This window comes from Elgaria multicarinata, chromosome 9 (genome assembly GCF_023053635.1).
Source record: "Elgaria multicarinata webbii isolate HBS135686 ecotype San Diego chromosome 9, rElgMul1.1.pri, whole genome shotgun sequence".
Classification (NCBI taxonomy): Eukaryota; Metazoa; Chordata; class Lepidosauria; order Squamata; family Anguidae; genus Elgaria; species Elgaria multicarinata.
Window position 1 is genome coordinate 25131664 of NC_086179.1, and position 22124 is coordinate 25153787.

Below are 22124 nucleotides of genomic sequence, written 5' to 3' on the forward strand. Positions count from 1 at the left end.
GCTCAGATTCAGCAGTCAAAAGTAGTGGTACCGAGACCTCTCACAATAATCCATAGTTCTGTTCCTTGTACTTCTGGGACCTGCCTGGACTCTTGCCCTGAATGTGAGAGAGCAAGATAGAGAAACACAAACAGCAATTCAAGACTCACTATTTACTTGGCAACAGTTCTTAATTACTATCATTTGCATTATTATCAGGAGAGAGGGGATTAAGTCACCGTATGATTGACAATGTACAGATGATATATCATAGAGCTGAAAGGGGTCATTTAGACCATCGAAACCAACCCCCTGCTCAGTGCAGGAATCCAGTTTAAAGCATCCCTGACAAGACTCTGCTTGAATGCCTCCAGCAATGGAGAATCAACCACCTCCCTAGGCAGTTGGTTCTGCTGTCGGACTGCTGTGGGAGGGGGCATAGTTCAGTGTCATAGAGCACATTTTTTGCATGCAGAAGGTCCCAGGTTCAATCCCCGGCTTCTCCAGGTAGGGCGAGGAAAGAATCCTGCCTGTAACCCTGGAGAGCCGCTGCCAGTGTTGACAATACTGGGTTAGATGGACCAATGGTCTGACTCAGTAAAAGGCAACTTCCTGTGTTCCTGTGCTCTGACTGTTAAAAACTTGAGCTACAGACCTTCTCCTAATTACTCATCATGGATTATTTCACCCAAGATGAGATGTGATGTGTGACAGGCGTGTGTGCCCACCATTTTGAATACACAACTCCCAGTCGCCCAGTGTTGTGCGCACCTAGTCATTGTGAGTTATTTGAGGGTTAAACAACCCTCTCATAACCCTACTACTAATTGAAGGTTACGCGAGGGTTGTTTTAACTTTCAAAGAACCCACGATGGCTGTGTTCGCACGGCATGGCGCAACCCCCAGTCGTCCCAATTGGGTGCTGCATATTAAATATGGCAGCTGCAATACCCAGCACATGCTGTGGCTCATTATGGGTTACTGAACCCACAATAACCCATTGTGTTGTGCGAATTGGATCATTGGATCAGCACTACTGGAATGACAGCTACACTGGCTTGCTCATCTACAAAACACACTCACCATATAGGACAAAGATGGGGAAGGTTTGCACCTCCAGATGTTGCTGTAGTGCAACTCCCACATCCCTCGCCATTGGTTCTGTCGGCTAGGCCTGATGGGGTCCAGTTACAACATGTGGAGGGCCACCTGTTCCTCTTTCCTGACTATTATGTTATGGTTTTATTATTGATTTTCCGATCTGTACCTGACTGTTTGACCCACAGGTTCCCAAAAGAAGGTAACAAGAAAACTCTTTTTTTTCCTTTTAAAAAGACATTTTAAAAAGTAAAAAACCCATCAAGTAAAAAAAAAAAAATTAAGAACGAGAGGTAAAAATTTATAACTCAACTGTAAGGCCTGACCCTCCCCACAAAAATACCCAATTTTTTATTGCCTTTTAGAAAAAAAGCCAATGAAATTACAAACACAAGATAAAATATGGTAATCAAAATAAAATGTAATAGATTACAACATGATTAAAATAACAATCTGTTAAAAAGCCTAAAAAAAGAAAAAGTTCTTTGCTTCGTGCCAACATTATTATCCTTCTGATGCCAGACAAAAGGCATTTTTATTTTCCCAGGCTTTAATATAATGTTATTTTAACTGTGTAGTAGTAAGATATTATATTTTGTTCGATTTTCTATTTCTGCTTGTTTTTATAAGCTGCTCTGAAAGAATTGCTCAGGGGCACTATATAAATCCTTTTGAAATAGATAAATAAATTGGACTTATGGGTCCCATTCGGGAGAGAATTTCACAAATGAGGGGTCACCACCCCAAAAAAACCCTGGTCCTAGCGGATGATGTCACGCTCATTTCTGATGTGGCGAAATCCGCAACAAGGACTCTTTTCCTATTCGCAACTCATGTGTGTGTGGGGGGGGGAACCATTCATATGGGTGCATGGGTAGCAATCCTTCGAACATCCTGCATTCAGGTTGTTATACAGCTTTTAAAGTTTGAAAGAAGCACCTTGAATTTAACCTGGAAATTGGTAAGATTATTATCAGTTGACTATGGTAATACTGGTATAATACGCTCCTTGCAAATTATACCAGGCCCTGACCAAAAAAGAAAAAAAGAAGATGTACTATTGCATTAATGAGGGCTCATTTGCGGGACTCACTGCTGCAGAATGATGTAATGTTGACGGACTTACTCAATTTTAAAAGGCAGCCAGACAAATTAGTAGAGGTTATGTCTATCAATGACTACTAGCCATGGTAAATAAATGGAACCTCCATGTTCAGCAGCACAATCTGAGGGCACATGACAAATAGCCCCCTTCCTGAAAATAAGAGCCAAAACAGACATTAGAATAATAGAATAGTAGAGTTGGAAGGGGCCTATAAGGCCATCATGTCCAACCCCCTACTCAGTGCAGGAATCCACCTTAAAGCATCTCTGACATATGGCTGCTCAGCTGCCTCTTGAATGCCCCTAGTGTGGGAGAGCCCACAACCTCCCTAGCTGATTGGTTCTATTGTCGTACTGCTCTAACAGTCAGGAAGTTTTTCCTGATGTCCAGCCAGAATCTGTGCCTATATTTTTTTCATATTTACTCTAGAGTAGGTGCAGGACCCCCAATCTGAGTCGAGTCCCTAACACAGGGGAGGAGAGGGAGGGGACTTTTAAGATCCAGATTGGGGGCCCTGCACCTACTCTAGAGTAAAAATGAAAAGATAACCCAAGCTGTTCAACACACAACTCTGGTTAGTGCTTGGATGGTAGATCACATGGGAACTCCATGCATACTGCTTTGTGCTCCCATAAGGGAAGAACAAGGGATAGAAAATATCATCATCATCATCATCATCATCCTCATCATCATACATTTATTTCTTGCCCGCCTCTCCATTTTGATTGAGGCGCGGAACAACAAGCAACAAAACACAAAAAACTGAATCAAAACATAATATACATTGTTAAAAACATCCTAAAAACCATCCTAAAACATTCTAAAAACATCTTAAAATTCCACTGGATAGGCCTGCCGGAAGAGATTAGTCTTTATAGTTTTCTTGAATGCTAGTAGACTGTTAAGTTGACGAGTCTCCTCCGGCAGGCCATTCCACAATCTGGGAGCAGCAGAAGAGAAGGTCCCCTGGGTAACAGTTGTTCATCTAGTTTTTGCTAGCTGAAGTAGATTTTTCCCAGAAGACCTGAGTGTGCGGGGTGGATTGTATGGGAGAAGGCGATCCCACAGGTAGCCTGGACCCAAACCATGTAGGGCTTTAAGGGTGATAACCAACACTTTATACTTCACCCAGAAACTAATTGGCAGCCAGTGAAAAGGTTTTAAACCTGGTGTAATGTGGTCACCCCTAGGTGTACTGGTGACCAGCCTGGCTGCCATATTTTGAACTAGTTAATAAATACCATTTACTGTGGGGCAAACAGCAAGGGCTGATTTCTGCCTTCATGTTTTCTTGGGGACCTTCCCAGAAGCATCTGCCCGGCTACTATGGGAAACTGAATGCCAGTCTCGATGCACCTTTGGTCTCGACAGGGCTCTTCCAACATCCTTATCAGGAGAGCAGAATGACACAGAGGAAGAGCACAGCTAGCCCCAGCCAGCAGAAGTCAAGGGCACTTCAAAATGTCCCTACTTGCACTCAGGGATTGGTTTCCAAGAGGGGCGTAGCATTATTTATGAATCATTTTGCCAGCAAATGGCAAATGAGCGAGGTGGGTTGGGGGATCAAATCTCCCTTCTGCAAGTTTATTTAGATACTTCTGTTCTTGAAGATAACACAATGCCCTATGCCAGCGTTCTGACTCAGGGCCGTGCTGGCTGAGTTGAAGCCCAAAACATCAGGAGGGCACCAGGTTGGGGAAGACTGTCCTACAGATTCCTACCCATTAAAAAGCATCAGAAGCAAGACATATGCCCTGCGGGGTGGGTGGGATGGGGTAACACAAAACTCTCCCTGCTGCAGAATAGCCTTGTGTGCCTGAAACCCAGGCCGGTTTAAAATTTGCCCGTCAACATTAATATACGGCAAGCTAATTTCTGCATGAAAAATCAATTAGACTCTCTGTTGCTATAGGAACAAGATTCGTTTTCCAATTTATTTAATTTTTAATTTTTAAAGGGAAACTTTGTCCTTTAGTGGAAATTGAATCTATATGGGGAAGGAAAGGGGGGATACTAAAGTCATATGTCAGTATTTAAACCCTCATCCACCTCTCTGCCTGCCCCCCAACACATACACACACACACACACACACACACACACACACTGCCCCCCAGCCCTTGCAGCTCAGTAGGCCTGACACGCAGGCATCTTCCCCTGGAAAGGCAAAGGGGGGTTTAATGATTCACCCGAAGTATGACTCACCACAAGACCTGGGATGGGGTGGGGGGTGTTCTACGCAGATGCTGAGAGCTCCTGCCTACTGAGAGCAGTGTGAAAACGGTAATGGAATGTGTAATAGCAAAACCAGCTAAGGGTGGTGTTATTAAAAACACATGAAGTTAAAAGAAAACTAAAGGCTATCAGTGGCTACTTGCTGTGATGGCTGCATATTACCTCCGGTATCAGAGGCAGCACGCCTGTCAATACCAGCTGCTGAGAAATACGAGGGTGCTGTTGCGCACATGTCCTGATTCTGGTAGGTGGAGTCAAAGACCCAGGGGGCAGGGCAAAAAATCAAATACAAGTCATGACTTACTACCTAGGGACATGGGAAGCTTCCCTATACTGAGCCAGACCATTGGTCCATCTACCCCAGCTTGTCAAGACTGGCTAGCAGCAACTGTGTGGGGTAGTGGCTAAGGTGTTGGACTGGGAGTCGGAAGATCCGGGTTCTAGTCCCCACTCAGCCATGGAAGCTCACTGGGTGACTTTGGGCTAGTCTCAGACTCTCAGCTCAACTTACCTCACAGGGTTGTTATTGTGAGGATAAAATGGAGAGGAGGAGTACACCTCCTTGGGTTCCTTGGAAGGAAAAAGGTGGGGTATAAATGCAATAAATAAATATAACGGTCCAGGGTTTCAGGCAGGATTTTCCCCCAGTCCTACCTGGACAGGCCAAGGATTGAACCTGAGACCTTCTGCATGCAAAGCAGGTGCTCTCTACCACTAAGCTACAGCCCCTGGCAAGGAGAATAACTGATAGTTACCGTTGGGAAAGTGCATATGATGATTTATTTTTAAAGCAAACCCATTATATAAGGCTACACTGGTTTTTGGCAGCACATATGGCTAGTTTCACACTCAACATGCAAATTCACGGGTGCCCCTGAGGGCCACGGAACTAGCAGACCGCCTGCAAATTTCTGTGCAGCCTTCTCCCTTGTTACATGTTGTTCTCCTTCCTTATGTGGCTATCAACTTCTTCCTGCCCACGGGCTTTTAAAACCTGCGCTGCACAAGGCATTTTTCAGTATTCACGCTGCCCGTGGGTGCCAAAAAATAACCTCAGGCTTCAATTTGACTGAATTTGAATTTGCACACTACAGCCTGCCCCCGCCCCTCCTGAAATCACTTCACAGTGGAGATCAATGATAGCTGTACAGGTCATGAGCCAACACACACAGAGCCAACCTGGTGTTCTTAAGCTCCCCAAAACTAGTTAGTTCAGCAATTCAATCTGCATTCAAGAACCCTGCATCCCAAGGATCACACGCGAACCTCTGCCGAGTTTCAAACTCTGCCCAATTTTGGCTCTGCCCCCGCCGACATTTGGAATGTAGACCTTAACACGTTTCAACTCAGGGAATGTGGAGCTCAACAGGAAAATGGTTCCCCACCCTCCATTAAACCATGCTCAACATCAGTACACACACACGGAATCTCCAACACGAAAAACAATTTGGAAGATATGTAAAACAGCCAGATGCACAAATGGCCTTGCCAGAACAGATGGAAGAGGCATGTGGCTCAGTTTCCAAGATGTACTCACCCTCCGTTTTACATTCATCCCCATGTCTCTAAGTGGGAAGATGTTCCAGGGGCACAGCGTTTGCAAGGGTCTCATTTCCTCTGGATGGAGGCTTATATTTGCAATATTTGAGTCTATTTCCAAGCATACAGGAAGAACACAGGTGGACAGCCAAATCCAGTGCTCTACATCGGATCTTCAGAAAGGGAGCCAGCATTCCTCTCTGAAGAAGTTCTGATGTTATCTTGCAGAACACAAACTCAGCCGTGGCCTAGGCCATGGCTAGGCGAAGGGGTTGTACGGTGACAATCTTGCGATTTTATGATCGCGAGATCGTCGCCCTGGTCTACATGCGGCATGCAACATCATGGCCGCCATTTTGAATTCATTTTTCTTAAAAGGGAAAGGAGTGCACAAGCGCTCCAACGAAATTTTACGCATGGTTTTTTTTAAAAAACAACAACAACAACCCATGCTTCCCCCACCCCACCTCCAATGGGCACATAGTCCTGAGGAGCTCTATGCCCAGGTCCCGACTCTGTGTGGTTACTCGTGAGGAGGCAGGACAACCCGCGACACCCGCCCACATGTTCCACGATCCCGAGACCGCAGAAAAAGCAGGAAAAAAGGGCCTGCCAATATCCTGGGGCAATGGAGGGATCATCTCTCCCTGCTCTCAGGATGCCCTGTGCATCATGTGGGCACACAGGGATGATACCGGGTTGATACCCGGGATATCGGCTGGTCTAGCTATGCCCTCAGTCTATCTCAAAAACCACTTTTTCAGACTCAAATGGCAGTTTCTTGTGTTTTTCTACCCCAGAGACTGCCCTGCTGTAGGCAGAGTGAGGTGATCGCCTTAGGTGACACACGCTGGGAGGTAACAGCAAGGTTTTGCAGGAGAAAGTTGTGAGTCGTGTGGCCTGCCCTACACTTCCTAAGCACATTCCTGCTGCATTCAGGTATATTGGAGGGCATTGTCCCATTACCAGTTTGCTTTTGTACTTAGCCTCAGGCAGCAAAAAGTCTTGGGCCAGCCCTGACCTAAACAGATGTATATTACATCATAACTAGCTAGGAACGGGGAGGGAAAGAAAGACATACCCCGCTTCCAGATATTTCCAAGCCCTTCAGAAGAGTTGAGGAAGATCTGTTAACTGTGTGTAATGGAAACACTGCCACTGAATTTCCCAGGCTATTGACATTCCTTTGTTAAGTTGTTGTTTATTATATTTATTTACATCCCACCTTTTTCCCAATACTGGGACTCAAGAAGGCTTTACAAATTAAAACATGTAGAGTTAAAATAGAAAGAGATATACAAAAATTAAAAAAAAATACTTAAACACGCTACAATATGAAAACGTTTTAAAACATTTTAAATTACATATATGTGTGTGTGTGTGTGTGTGTAATACAATATATAAACAATGCATAAACAGAGGTCCAGATAAGTTCAAGCCTCCAGATAAGGTATTGCATCAAGGCACAAGTCTCCAATCTTTTTGGGGTTGCTGGGTGAAATTAGAATTTTGAGAGCGCGATGTGGGTGCTCACACAACATGGCAGGCATGGCGGGTCATAAAACACTCATTTCCCAGAGCAGGTGAGGCTAAAAGAAATGTAATTTACCCAAGAACATAAGAAGAGCCATGCTGAATTGGACCGAGGCTCCATCTAGACCAGCACACTGTTCACACAGTGGCCAACCAGCTGTTGATCAGGAGCCCACACGCAGGACTCGGGTGCAAGAGCACCCTACCGCCCATGTTCCCCGTCACAGTCTCTGATGCTGGAAGAAGTGCATAGCCTTCTCCACCAGGAATTTAACCAAGCTAAGTGCAAGGCAAAAAACAACAACACTCTTTTGAACTCAAATAAAAATGACACTGGTGTGCAGAACCTCACTTTGCAGCAAGAAAAAGTTTTAATTTCAAAATCTTGAGAAATAAAAAGATCAGGAGTAGCAGGAAGCCCAGAGGACACCAAGAGAGATATCTGCAGGCACTTTGGAGCTACAGGCATCACATTGGAGAGCAAAGACTGGACAGAGAGAACAATGACTAGGATACTATATATAAATGCAAAAGAATAGTGAAACTCTCTTCTGCTCAACATACTGCCCTAAATAAAGTAGAACTTTCCCCGATATCCTGGTAACCACATCAAAGACCCCAGCCTCAAGGCAGGCCACAGCAATTGTTCTCCTCGCAGAAACCCAACAGCAAAACCCAGTATGATCATTTTACCTTCGTTGAAATTGTCATCTGCCGAAATGTGAGTCAACGGGGACTGGGGCCGAGAGTCTCCGCAAAGCGAGTAGCTGTGCTCTGCCTGGATGAGGGGAGCTGGAGAAGACGGTGACAGTTCCACTTCCATCATCTCATTTTTCTCAGACAGGAAGGGGTCGTTCAAGAGCTGCCCCAAAATATCCTGGGAAAAATCATCGAGGAGTTCTGTGAAGGGCTGCAAGAAAGAGGGAGGGAGGCGAGATTAAGCAGCTAGCATTTCAAGTTTTCTGAGCATTTTTTTTTTTGATCTGATAGTCCTTTAATGCCAAATCTTGGGCAATCTTGTAATTTACAGTTCTCTGGAAACTGGCGCCCCATTCATATAACCAAACTGGTACATTGAGAATAAGGTTGTGCGGATCCGGGCAGAGCGAAGAAGTTCTCATTGCTTCACCATTTGCTTTCCTTCACAGTTTGACACATTTAAAAACATACGGATTGCCTTGGAGGATCAGGCGCCTGCTCTCCCAGCCAGAAAACACACAAGCAGGGCATAAACAGTCTTCTGCTGTTTGTCCCTAGCATTTGGTAACCAGCCATGAAGATTACTGGGTGACCTTGAGCCAGTTGATCTAATCAAGGAGGGCAACGTGGATGATCAGGGGTCTGGAAACAAAGACCTATCAGGAGAGATTGAAAGAACTGGGCATGTTTAGCCTGGAGAAGAGACGATTGAGGGGAGAGATGATAGCACTCTTCAAATACTTAAAAGGTTGTCACACAGAGGAGGGCCAGGATCTCTTCTTGATCCTCCCAGAGTGCAGGACATGGAATAATGGGCTGAAGTTACAGGAAGCCAGATTCCTGCTGGACATCAGGAAAAACTTCCTAACTGTTAGAGCAGTGCGACGGTGGAACCAGTTACCTAGGGAGGTTGTGGGCTCTCCCACACTAGAGGCATTCAAGAAGCAGCTGGGCAACCATCTGTCAGGGATGCTTTAAGGTGGATTCCTGCATTGAGCAGGAGGTTGGACTCGATGGCCTTATAGGCCCCTTCCAAATCTACTATTTTATGATTCTATGATCTACCTCACAGGATTGGTGAGAGGATAAAATGGGGTGGGGGTGGGGTGGGGAACATCTATGCAATCTTGAGCAATTTGGAGGCAGTATAAAAATATAAGCAGTACCTAAGTAAATAGACTTATACTCCTTCAACTTCAAATCTCCATTCTTAGTAACTTAAATTGATAACTACCAGTTGGTTACTCATGGAGAAAAATCAAATCTAATGAAAGGTTTAACTAAACTTTGAGTGGGTTACTTTTAACTGTAGGTGTTTCTTAATCCCTTCATGATTTGTTTAAGGCCAGATGTTTTTGGCATAACATTGTACTTTGGCCTGCACCTGTGTTTATAATGGTGTACAGAGACATTTTTGTGTTCATATTTCATTTTGCTCCAATTTTCAGTAAGTATGTCTGTTTAATTATACTTGACTTTTTGCTATTAAAAATAAGACTTTATAATACATTGTAATACACTTTTTTTAAAAAAACACCACACAAAAAACAACAATGACGACACCTTTGTGGACACAAAAAAACTCTCAAGTTTGAATTATAGTAATAAAAAAAAACTTTTAAAAAATGTTATTTGTGGAATCTGCATGTCAACAGTTTGCCAATGAAGTATGTTTCATGACAATCGGTGGATGGGAAGGCAGTCAAAAAGTAATGACCAATTAACTCGCAACTCTGAAATATACAAGACTGATAGACATATACTACAGACCTCTTCACACATCTCTGTCATTAGGTGGAGTGAAGCGGCTAACTCGGGTGGCAGGTTCTGGGTAAGCAGGGAGGAATGGCAAGGTGTATCAGGTCAGACATGCATGTGAACCATACAGATCTGCCCTGCCTCTCCCAGGGACACTTAGGGCAGCCATTTTAAGCTTTCCCTCATGCAGAAAATGCCTTGGGCCAGAACTGTCCAAATAAAATCACATTGGGTGAATACATGCAGGGGAAAGTGCACATATGAACTATATGCAGGAGCCTCTTTGGCAGAGTTCTGGCTGCACTTACAGTTCATACGCATGCAATTCGCACTCCACTGAATGAAAATATGTCAGGGAACATAGCCACTGATATCATGCTCCTTCCATGTGCACACTCAGCCGATGCGCTTTGAGCATGTGAATGGGGCTTCATTAATTCATCTTGCTTCAAAGTCACTTTATGTCAGTGGTCAATTGCCACATCTTAGAGCAATTAGATCCATACATTAATTGGATGTGAAGTGGAGTATTTCCTTTTGTCAGTTCTGATCCTATGGCCTGTTTAACTGGATTAGCCACAGTTCTGGTATTTGGGGGTGGGGGAAGAGAATGCACCAGTCTCCACTCGCTCTTTTCACTTCAGACTTTTACTTCGCTACATTGGATAGGTCCAAACTGATGCAGTAAACATAAGTTAACTTGCAAACAGAAGCAATTGCTCCATCATTTTACTACCTGCTGAACCCTTTGATTATGTCAACTTGTATATTCTGGGCTGGTTCATACATGCACGCACTTTTGTTCTCTAAACTTGGTTATTGTTCCCTTCATGTTCACATAAGCATGTTTACCACTCTAGGACTGCAACATCATGTGTGAATGGGCCACAAAAAGTCCCACGGGTGGAATTTCAGAGACAAACTGCATGTTGTATAAAGTTGCTTGCAACTTTGCCCCAGCTACCAGAAAACAACGAATTCTAGTATTTAGTTAAGTCTATTTACCAAAAACCATTGAGCGTGCACTGCCTTGGCTTTCCACAAAACAAATAGAAGATAGGACAGACTTATTTTCTGTTGTTCCAGAGGGCAGGACTAGAACTAACGGGTAGAAATTGCCAGGAAGCAGATTTCAGCAAAACATTAGGAAGAGCTTCCCAAGGGTAAGAGCTGCTCAACAGTGGAACAAATTGTCTCAGCATTCACCTTCTCCAGAGCCTTTTAAGCAGAGGTTGGATGGACAGCATTTAGGAATGTGGCAGTTCGAACGTTCCTGCATTGGAACGTTGAACAGGATGGGGGTTGGACTAAATGACCTCCAAGGTCCTCTCCAAGTTACTATTAAATTCCATGATTTTATTATTAGCTGGCCCTTAAAAAAAAACCATGAAACAGTGCTTGAAATGCATAGATTGCCAAAGAACAAACAGAAATGCCCACAGTCAAACTCACACCAACCCCTTCCCTCCCCACCAAAAGAGCGAAGTCCACAGCAATATTATGAAGCACATTCTGAAGTTGCCAAAAGGCTCCGAGGAGAGTCAAAATGAATGAACGAGCATATTTCACCCAACCAAGCGATTCAAAATCCTACAGGATATGCTGTCAAAACACCACATCCTCCCACATATGCACTCTGTATCATAGGGCTGACGCTCTCTGAGCAGCAGCAGAGTGGATGTTCAGATCTTCAGCGGTAGAGGAAAGCTTGTTTTTGCCAGTTTTTTCTTAGCCGAACTCCCAGTAAAAGGGAACATGTCTGCCATAGTAGCCTAGAACAGCTTACTCTAATGTGATGCTCTCCAAATGTGTGGGATTGCAACTCCCACGGCCCATGGCCATGCTGACTGGGAATGATGGGAGTTGCAGTCCAAAACATCTGGCAGGGACCAGGTTAGGGAAGGCTGGTTTATACTGAAAACAAATCAGAAAGGGGCAATTCCACCCGCACAACACGCTCATAAGCAACCATTCAAATACTCCGGAAAAATAAAATGCCACATGTTAGGCATCAACAAAGTCTTTGCTCCAACCAAGCCTAAGGATGAATAACTGCATCCGTGTAGTGACTATTCCAGTTACTCTTTGCGCGTCTTTCCTTCTCTCCCCTCCACTTAGCCCATGTTGTTTCCCCCTTTATTGAAAATTAGGTTTTTATCAGCTCCTTGAGGCCAGAAACCATATGGGTTTGGGTATGTTTTGTTTTGTTTTTGCTTAGTTTAGTCTGAAGCGCCATTATTTGGATGCAGACAGAGCTCTTGCCTACATGTTCATTTTATTAATTGGTGCTTATAGAACTGTAAGTAGTCTACACTTGTAGGGAAGGGTGGCACCGTCAGGCTACACCCAGGCAGGAGGCACAAGTATTATATTGTATTTAATGTTCCCTGCCTCGATCCAGAGGGAGAGGCAGGTAAGAAATAAATGAAAAAATAAAAAAATAAATATTATTATTATTAAAGTAGGGAGAGACGTGGAAGGATTGTGCACAGATGAGATATGCAGCAATAACATTGAGCTGAAAGACAGATGTGCAAAGCTCCAGAGAAAGCTGCCAATAAAAGGACAGACAGAAGTTTGGGGGTGGGTGGGACAGAATGAAACAGAGGAGCAGACAACAGCAGCAGAACTTGAAGGACAGGCTTGGGTCCTATCCATGATCCACGCACACACACACACTTCAACCCCCTGGAAGAAAGCAGCATCAGTATTATTGCCTCTCCGTGGCTCAGTGGGGGGAAAACATTTGATGGCATCATCACCAGTGACATGAATAGCTGTTCTCAATATGCAGACACCACTTCCCCAGCAGTAGATATAAGTTCCTAGGGATTTCTGCTGTAGCACATGCTGAGTCCCTCACATCTTGCTGGCCTACATGTTCACGCTTCAGCCTCCTTTGTTTACAGTCTGGCCTAATTCATAGGATAATTCAGCAGCAGCAGCATACCTGCTCCAAATCAAAATGCATGACTTCCATTCCATCACGGATGGGGAAATCAAAATGCATGACTACAACACCCATCATCTCTGACCATGGGCCATGCTGGCTGAAGCTTATGGGAGTTAGAGTCCAACAACATCTGGACAGCAACAAGCTCACCACGCCTGTGTTCCACACATAGGGTGACCATATTGAAAGGAGGACAGGGCTCCTGTATCTTTAACCATTGTATTGAAAAGGAATTTTCAGCAGGTGCCATTTGTATATATGGAGAACCTGGTGAAATTCTCTCTTCATCACAGTTAAAGCTGCAGGTACCCTGCCCTCTTTTAAATCTGGTCACTCTAGTATAGCTCCTGAAGCTTTAACTGCTGTGATGAAAAGGGAATTTCAGCAGGTTGTCCATATATACAAATGACACCTGCTGAAATTCCCTTTTCTATGCAACTGTTAAAGATACAAGAGCCCTGTCCTCCTTTTCATATGGTCACCCTATCCACACAGGAAGCTGTTTGTGTGTGTAATGACTTCCACAGTATTTCAGTATGAGGCTATGGTAACTCCGAGATTTGCTGGGATGGTTGAAACTGGTGTAAACGCATTTCATGCCAACAAACTTCCCATGTGGCATCTACACAGTTAGGAGCTTCGATGACATCTGTGCTGCTAAATCAATGGCAGGAGAATCAGGGGACCTTCGTTTATTTATTTTTACAAACTCCTGTGCCATTTTTCTAACAGTCTGTTTCAAGCAGCTGATATGCAAGATCACATGCAAGTAGAAGAACACATAAGATCAAATGTAACACAATTTAAAACATGGGGTATTGTTAGGAGACATCGGTGGATATCCAATAGGGAGAGGATCAATACAAGAACAGCCCTAATAAATCCAGACTTTAAAAAAACACCAGTTATCAGATTAGAACAAACCCTTAAACATCAACTGAACAACGCCTTACAGTGGCATCTGAATGCTTTGCAGGGAAAGGAACAGAGTCAGACCTTCTTCGATGGATTGTTAAGAATTTAGACGGCCACTCCTGAAAACTCCCTTGCTGCATGCCCCACCTTTGCCTGGACTTCTCTGATCAGGAGAAGCCTAATGTTACCTATTTCATTGATACAGCACCTGTTCTCTTAGTATATGATCAGGATCTACTGTTAGTTCTCTGGATGATTTGCAGTAGATTGACAAGGGTTTCTGACTCCAGATGAAAAAGGCTCCTCCTCCCCCAATTAGCCCACTGAAATTAAGAATGCTTAGGAGGAACGAAGGACCAGGTTTGTAAAAGAAGTTTGTGAGTTCATTTCTGGTACTGAACATAAATTCCAGTGCAGAGCATGTGCTGAGAAGCACCCTGTTCATTAATTACAACTATGGGGCTGTTCACACAACACGCTAACCCACTCTCAGTGGTTGAATGTGGGCTGTTTTGAACAATGGATTAGCGTGATGTCTGAACGCAGCCAGGGCGGCTTGTTAACCATGCAGTGTGGCTCATTTTCTTGAACATACCAACTTGAGAACCCATGGTTTGTTGTTGGATTGTTCAGGATGGTTAACAAGCCAAAGTGCGTGATTAAGAAGTCACATTGGTAATCCACAACATGTTGATCCACCCTTCGGAAAACATGCTGCATTCAGACAACATGCTAACCCATGGTTCAACAAACAGCCCATAGTTCAAAACAACTGAAACTCAACTCCTGAGTGCGGCTTAGCATGTTGTGTGAACAGCCCCTGAGCCAATATTTTTACTGGGATCTTGGGAGTTCTGGCAAAAGAAAAAGTAGATCCTGTGAATACCTCTAATGTGTTCTAGGGAGGAAGGACACGCATATAAACACACATACACACATCAACTAAAATGAAGCAACAAGCTAGCTAGGTGCAAGTTCTTCTAAAAACAAGTTAAGAGCGTGGTAGATGCATCCATGTCCAGCTTTAAATAAAAGGTGACAGGGCTAAGCAAACTCCAGTGTCACTTTAATACCCCAGGATAAAGGTCTCGATCACCTCAAGTCACTATTTACACAAAAGCAAAGTTAAAGTCCAGGTCAATTCTAGACAGGGACTGCCAACTCCAAAAAATCTTGACTTAGAAAAACACCCAGGCTATACTGAAAGTACTACTGTATAAGGAATTTGGTGGCAATGCCTCTGACAGCAATTGGGTGAGTAATCTTAATAACACGTCTCCCTATCCACATTCTCTACATCATCCATAATTTTGTACACCTTTGTCATGTCTCCCCTGACCTGCCTTTTCTCCAAGCTAAACCATCTCAGCTGTTGTAACCTTCCCTCATTGGCAGGATGCTGCAGCCCCTTGATCATCCACCTTCTGACGACCACTGTTGTCTGGGCCAGAGCGAGAGGCAGGTGAACAAACAGGTTGCAATGGTGAAAAGGATGAACAACTCCAGGGGGTTCTTGTCAGTGGGCCCCTACGGGGGTGTGTGGGCCCTCAGCAGATGCCCAGACAGGCCTATCTTTGACACTGGCCCTGCATTAGAGCAGCCTTCCCCAACCTTGTGCCCTCTAGATGTTTTGGACCTCAACTCCCATCAGCCCAAGCCACGATAGCCAATGGCCAAGAATCCTGGAAGTTGTAGTCTAAAACTTCTGGAGGGCTTCCTATGGAGAAGGCTGTGTTAGACAATACACTCTGTTAGAAAGTACCAGTTCAGTATGCATAGGAGAAATAGATGTATTCATTTAAAAACATTTAAAATATTTTGTGGCTGTCTTTCAGGGCAGAAGCCCTCCCAATAGATTATATTCTTGTTAATTAGCTATGATTGGAGAGTTTTGCCTCCCAAAAACCTATTGACCATGCAGAAAAAGTAATTCCAATCCTTGGAATAGCTAGAAATGAAAAGTGGGGGTGGGAGTGTCCTTAGAAAGTACACTTTGGCTGAGTACCAGCTGGAGACCTACAGCAGCAGCCCTGTCTATCCAGCCACATACCATGGCTTTCAGACAAAACATTCCTTTCTTTGAGCCTGCCTTTGGCATAAATAGCCTTTTATGTCTGATTGCAAGACTCCCTCTGGAGTACGCCAGGGCCCACACTTCAGTTAACCCACAACTCTTGACTTCAGCACACAAAATCCCAAGTGCATTTCAGAGCAGAGCATAAGCCGTTTTATAAGAAAAGAAAAGCTGGTATGATACCAGCCTGCCTGGGATTGTGAAGAAGCCAAGGGGGCATCGGGGAGGGGATGAACCTCATCTACGTTATCCTTCCTAAAGGATAGTGATAATTAAAAAAAATCCCCAAACATCATTACCAGCAGTGGAAGCTGGTGACTCTGATGTCAATGTCAGCAGACAGCTCCACTAGAATTCTGACTGAAACCCGGAGCAGATTCACTAGCCCACTGACATTGGAGCCCCCAGCCTCCACTGATTTCCAGCCATTTATAGAGTTGTGTAGAATAGTGAGCATGACCAATAACTACCTTGGTTGTTTGCAATAAAAAAAAGTTTTCCTGCACAGCCGGATCTACACTACTGCTTTAAAGCGCTTTATAACAGTTTTGAACACGGTATAGTCCTGTGCCCCAACAGTTGTCAAAACTGTTATAATGCACTTTAAAGCAGTAGTGTAGGTATTTCAGACAAACTTTCAACCAGTGAGGCCTTCTTTTTTGGTTGTTTGTTGAATTGTGGGTTAGCGTGTTGTCTGAACCAAGGACCATTTCCCACAGGGTATTTATTTATTTATTTATTTAATTACATTTATATACCGCCCCACAGCCGAAGCTCTCTGGGCGGTTAATTTGTTAACAATGCAGTATGGCTTATATTTCTTGAATAAGCCATCTTGAGAACCCATGGCGTGTTGCTGAGTTATTCAGGGAGGATAACAAGGCACATTGCATTGTTATCAAGCCACCCTGTGGAAAATGTACTGGGTTCAGACAAGATGCTAACCCACAATTCAACTAAGAACTGACAGTTCAACAACTACCCACACTCAACCACTGAGTAGGGTATTGTGTCAACAGCCTCATGGCCACGTGGCCTGTGACACAGGTTGACACCAATACTCTAGGAACCCTCACAAGGACCCAAGTGTGTACCAGCCCCTCCCTTTCTGAGTCTGCACTCTCACACCACTCTTATAAATAGCATTTGGCTACACCACCATCATTTCCATGACTGAGCTTCAGCACACCATCTGCCTGAATGCTGGATGCAATCCCTACTTGCTAGACTGGTCTGCTGGAGTCCACAATTTTGGGGTGGACTGGGTAGCCAAGCCAAAACTTGTGGCTGCAGGACCCTTGCCTCTTTCCACACTGGGGCGGGGGGGGGGGGGCAACCATCTCTGCTTCCCTCTCCAGTTCTAAATTTCTGATTCTGGCTTGCTGGCTGATTGCAAACTATGTTTTTCATTACAATCCAGGTATCATCAAATGGATATCAGTCAATTATTTTTTATCTATTTCTACGTATACAAACATACAAACACATATACACAGAGAAAGAGAGAGAGTCCTAGCTGGCTTTTATCCACTGCATAGCTAATCAGTTAGCTAATGTCATCTACTGTTTCGTCTTGATGGGATTCCAGGCACCACCCACCTTCTTCCCACAAGAGCCAATGGGGTGGGGGAATGTATGAATCATGAAGAACTAAACTTCCCAGTAACTAAAGGGTTGAACTGAATCCCTTCAGGAATAATCCCTTGCGGATTTTTCTCCCTCATCCACAGATCTAATTCATGCAGTATACTCCCACACATGTTTATTTATAAGTAAGACACATTTAGTTCAATGGGGCTTACTCCAAGGTAAATGTGTACAGGCAGCCTCAATGTTGCAAGGGTGGGAAGGTCATGAATTCCCAACCATTTAAATTTGAACTGTTTCCACTCGGCTATCTGAAAACACACTAAATATAATAAAACGCTATTTATATTGGAATCCACACCAGCATTCATGACCAACTACATCATCGTGATCCTATTTTTCTGCTAAATCGCTACACTCTCAAATCATTTACTCTCAATTAACCCAGGCAACTTTGAGAAGTTTATCAAGTTGATCTGGATTGACATTTAATATAAGAGGGCTGTGTGACCTTCCTGATTCCACCCCCTCTTTAGTTTTGCTTGCCAAACGGCTTTACACAGTATTGCTGCAAGATGGAGTTTGCCTCAGTATACATCCAAGGTGAATTGTTTGTTTAACCAATGTTTGCTTTGCGTGGGAAACACTACTTGCTGAGAAAAAATATGCTGTTATTTCCAGGAATAGGATGGCCCAGGCTGCAGGTGGGAAGGCTGCGGGTTGAGAAACTGGATTTCTTCTTGGAAAAACTCTGCTCTTAGAAGTGGGGGGAAGATGCTTCTCAACTTTGGAATTGTATTTTAATTTAGCAAGAATCAGTCAAGCTTGATTTCACTCAGATTCACATTTTTCAACAGCTAAATTCAATCTGTCGCATTTCCACATTAGATTGTAAATTGTTATTAGTTCACATAGAATCATAGAATAGTAGAGTTGGAAGGGGCCTGTAAGGCCATCGAGTCCAACCCCCTGCTCAATGCAGGAATCCACCCTAAAGCATCCCTGACAGATGGTTGTCCAGCTCCCTTTTGCATGCCTCTAGTGTGGGAGAGCCCACAACCTCCCTAGGTAACTGGTTCCATTGTCATACTGCTCTAACAGTCAGGAAGTTTTTCCTGATGTCCAGCCGGAATCTGGCTTCCTGTAACTTCAGCCCATTATTCCATGTCCTGTAATCTGGGAGGATCGAGAAACACAAAATCCATTTGTATTTTCATGCACATTTTCAAACTATACACATTTTTATCTGCATTTTACAGAAGTACACATTTTTTTCAAGTGATTTTTCCACGGAATTAATGTCTCTGTGTTTTTCTAAACATACAGATTTTTTTACCATTTCAAATGTATGCATTTGAATGGTTTTTTTCAGACCCATATTGCAAACTTCAGAATCGTATGGATTTTGGTGTCTATCTTCCTTTAAATTTGCATTTGGATGTGAACCCCATAAATTTCTCACCCAATTCTTTCTGAAGGCACACACCTAGCAATTACTATCTTTAAATTAAAACTCAAGCTTTGCAATTACACTCACAAGTAATTCTTGAACTGCATCATTCTGCAAAGGAAAGGTCAATCAGGGCCAAAGTAAATATATGGTTATTCATCACTTTAGCTCTTCCATGGCTGCGAATCTCTTTAAAATAAATAGCAGACATGGACTGGGGAGGGTGCAATTTGGTGCTTTTCTCCCATTGAAAATAAAAGTAATAAACCCCCCCCCATTCTGATCAGGACCATGGTGGGTGTATGTATATAATATGTAATAACTCATAATCATATTGAATATGAATATTGAATAACTCATAACCTAGATACGTGGAAACTCAGACTTATGGTTTTTATATACAGAGAAGGATGCCCCAGACCTTTTCTGGGGCTTTTTTTACACATCTCAACAACCACATTAGTGTGTTTGCCAAGCACTCCAGCACAAGACAATAAAATCAATTGCAATTTACAATTCAATTCAATTACAATTCAAAGAATAAGATCCTCCAGTGTTTCTTTGCCCATACTGCTGTAGCAATTATGACTTTGGTAACAGAATATTAAATCTAAGGCTAATTGTGGGGATAACAACTCAGAAGGTAAGTTTTCCCTCCACACACAATACATTAAGGTTTGCAGCCAGAACGCCAGAACAATTAGGGCCATGAATTAAGAAACTATTCACCAACAACAACAAAAGCAGTGGTGCTACGAGGCCCTAGACCAAGCGCCCCCCTTTCCAGCTGTTCAGTTTTTAAACGTCTTCTGTTATTACATTTGGACTCCATTTCATAACCTTGATTGTTACTAATCACAGGACCCTGGACTGTTTCCATATCAGTGATACCAAAATTACTCACATGTTCACCATTTGTTGAATGGGCACTGAGGTTGTACATTTTCCCACAAATAAATGAAATTTAAAAAACAAACATTCACTATGTTGGGCACACAGCTGTATGTAGATAGCTGAATAGGGTAAATAGCTGAGTAAATAACCACTGACAGGCACCCCCAAACTCAATGCTCCTAGAGATCACCTGGATTGCTTGTCCTTAAAACTAGCCCTAAATTCTAAATCCACTTTTTTCCTTCTCTCTATTTATGGCACATTATAGTCTGGATTATGATGGTTTCGCTTTAGCGTGGGTGGGTGGGTGGGTGTGGGGGTGTATCTATATGTACATGTGATTGAATTTCTGGTCCCTTTAGACCTGTTTCCAGTGCACCCATGAAAACATAACAAAATTCATTTAAAATATTTGCTAAAATATATTCAATTTGGATTGGGTGTGTACTTGCTTCTTTACCAAGTGTGTACTTGGTTATTTACTCAGCATAGGATTACTTCACCCAGTATTTGGAAGTGACGCTGTTTACCCCAGACATGTTGAATCAACATTCAAGTCACTCACAACCTAGACCCATCCAGTGCTGATTGCCGCTAGCCCAAATGGATGCACAGAAGTACTACTGTGGTACAAAACTGGTAACCATAGCAGCGAACCCCTGTGCTACCCAAATGCCACAGGCAGAGCTGAGATGAAATACCCCCTCCCCCATTTGACCATCCATTCACAGGTAATTGAATAGGTGCGGAGGGAATGTCATCAATTTTGTAGAAGACTCTCAGAAGATAACCAGAGTGGAATGTCATTTATAATGGAAGCGCAGAATAATAATGAGCAGAACTGGGGGAATCAACTCCTTCCGTAGAATAACACCGACCTAACTGACAGGGTTGTTGTACAACTTCCCTGATTATGCAGAACACAATGAATATTCTCATGTACTATATGCAAACTTTTATTACCTCTTTTTTGAGGCATTTGCTATTATGGGCCTGTTCAGACAACACGCTAAGCCATGGTTAGGCTGCTAATCATAGAATCATAAAATAGTAGAGTTGGAATCCAACCCCCTACTCAATATAGGAATCTACCTTAAAGCATCCCTGACAGATGGTTGTCCAGCTGCCTCTTGAATGCCTCTAGTGTGGAAGATCCCACAACCTCCCTAGGTAACTGGTTCCATTGTTGTACTGCTCTAATAGTCAGAAAGTTTTTCCTGATGTCCAGCCAGAATCTGGCTTCCTGTAACTTGAGCCCATTATTCCGTGTCCTGCACTCCGGGATAATCGAGAAGATATCCTGGCCCTCCTCTGTGTGACAACATTTCAAGTATTTGAAGAGTGCTATCATGTCTCCGCTCAATCTTCTCTTTTCCAGACTAAACATGCCCAGTTCTTTCAGTCTCTCCTTCATAAGGCTTTGTTTCCAGACCCCTGATAATCCTCGTTGCCCTCCTCTGAACACGCTCAGCTTGTCTGCATCCTTCTTGAAGTGTGGTGCCCAGAACTGGATGCAATACTCAAGATGAGGCCTAACCAGTTCCGAATAGAGGGGAAACAGTACCTCGCGCAATTTGGAAGCTATACTTCTATTAATGCAGCCCAAAATAGCATTTGCTTATTTTTGCAGCCATATCACACTGTTGGCTCATATTCAGCTTGCGATCTACAACAATTCCAAGATCCTTCTCGTTTGTAGTATTGCTGAGCCAAATATCCCCCATCTTGTAACTGTGAATTTGGTTTCTATTTCCTAGATGTAGAACTTGGTATTTATCCCTATTAAATTTCATTCTGTTGTTTTCAGCCCAGCACTCCAGCCTATCAAGATCACTTTGAAGTTTGTTTCTGTCTTCCAGGGTATTAGCTATCCCACCCAATTTTGTGTCATCTGCAAATTTAGTAAGCGTTCCCTGCACCTCCTTGTCCAAATCTTTAATAAAAATGTTGAAGAGCACTGGGCCCAGGACTGAGCCCTGCAGTACCCCACTCATTACCTCCCCCAGTTTGAGAAGGCACCGTTGATAAGCACTCTTTGAGTCTGTTTCTGCAGCCAACTGTGGATCCACCTAATAGTTGTTCCATCTAGCCCACTTTTAGCTAGTTCCCTAATCAGAATATCATGGGGCACTTTGTCAAAAGCTTTGCTAAAGTCAAGATATATTATGTCCACAGCATTCCCACAGTCCACAAGGGATCAAAATGAGATCAGATTAGTCTGACAGGATTTGTTCTTGACAAATCCATGTTGGCATCTAGTAATCACTGTATTGTTTTCAAGGTGCTTACAGATTGACTTATTTATAA

General features: G+C 43.4%; 1 protein-coding gene across 1 annotated transcript in view; it reads right to left on the reverse strand.

Moving 5' to 3' along the window:
• CREB3L2 (cAMP responsive element binding protein 3 like 2) overlaps positions 1 to 22124 on the reverse strand; it is a 92708-nt gene that overhangs the window by 38835 nt on the left and 31749 nt on the right. Inside the window, exon 2 of the mRNA XM_063135065.1 lies at positions 8181 to 8397. Within this exon, the coding sequence (XP_062991135.1) occupies positions 8181 to 8397 (217 nt within the window). The remainder of the gene's footprint in view (positions 1 to 8180; positions 8398 to 22124) is intronic.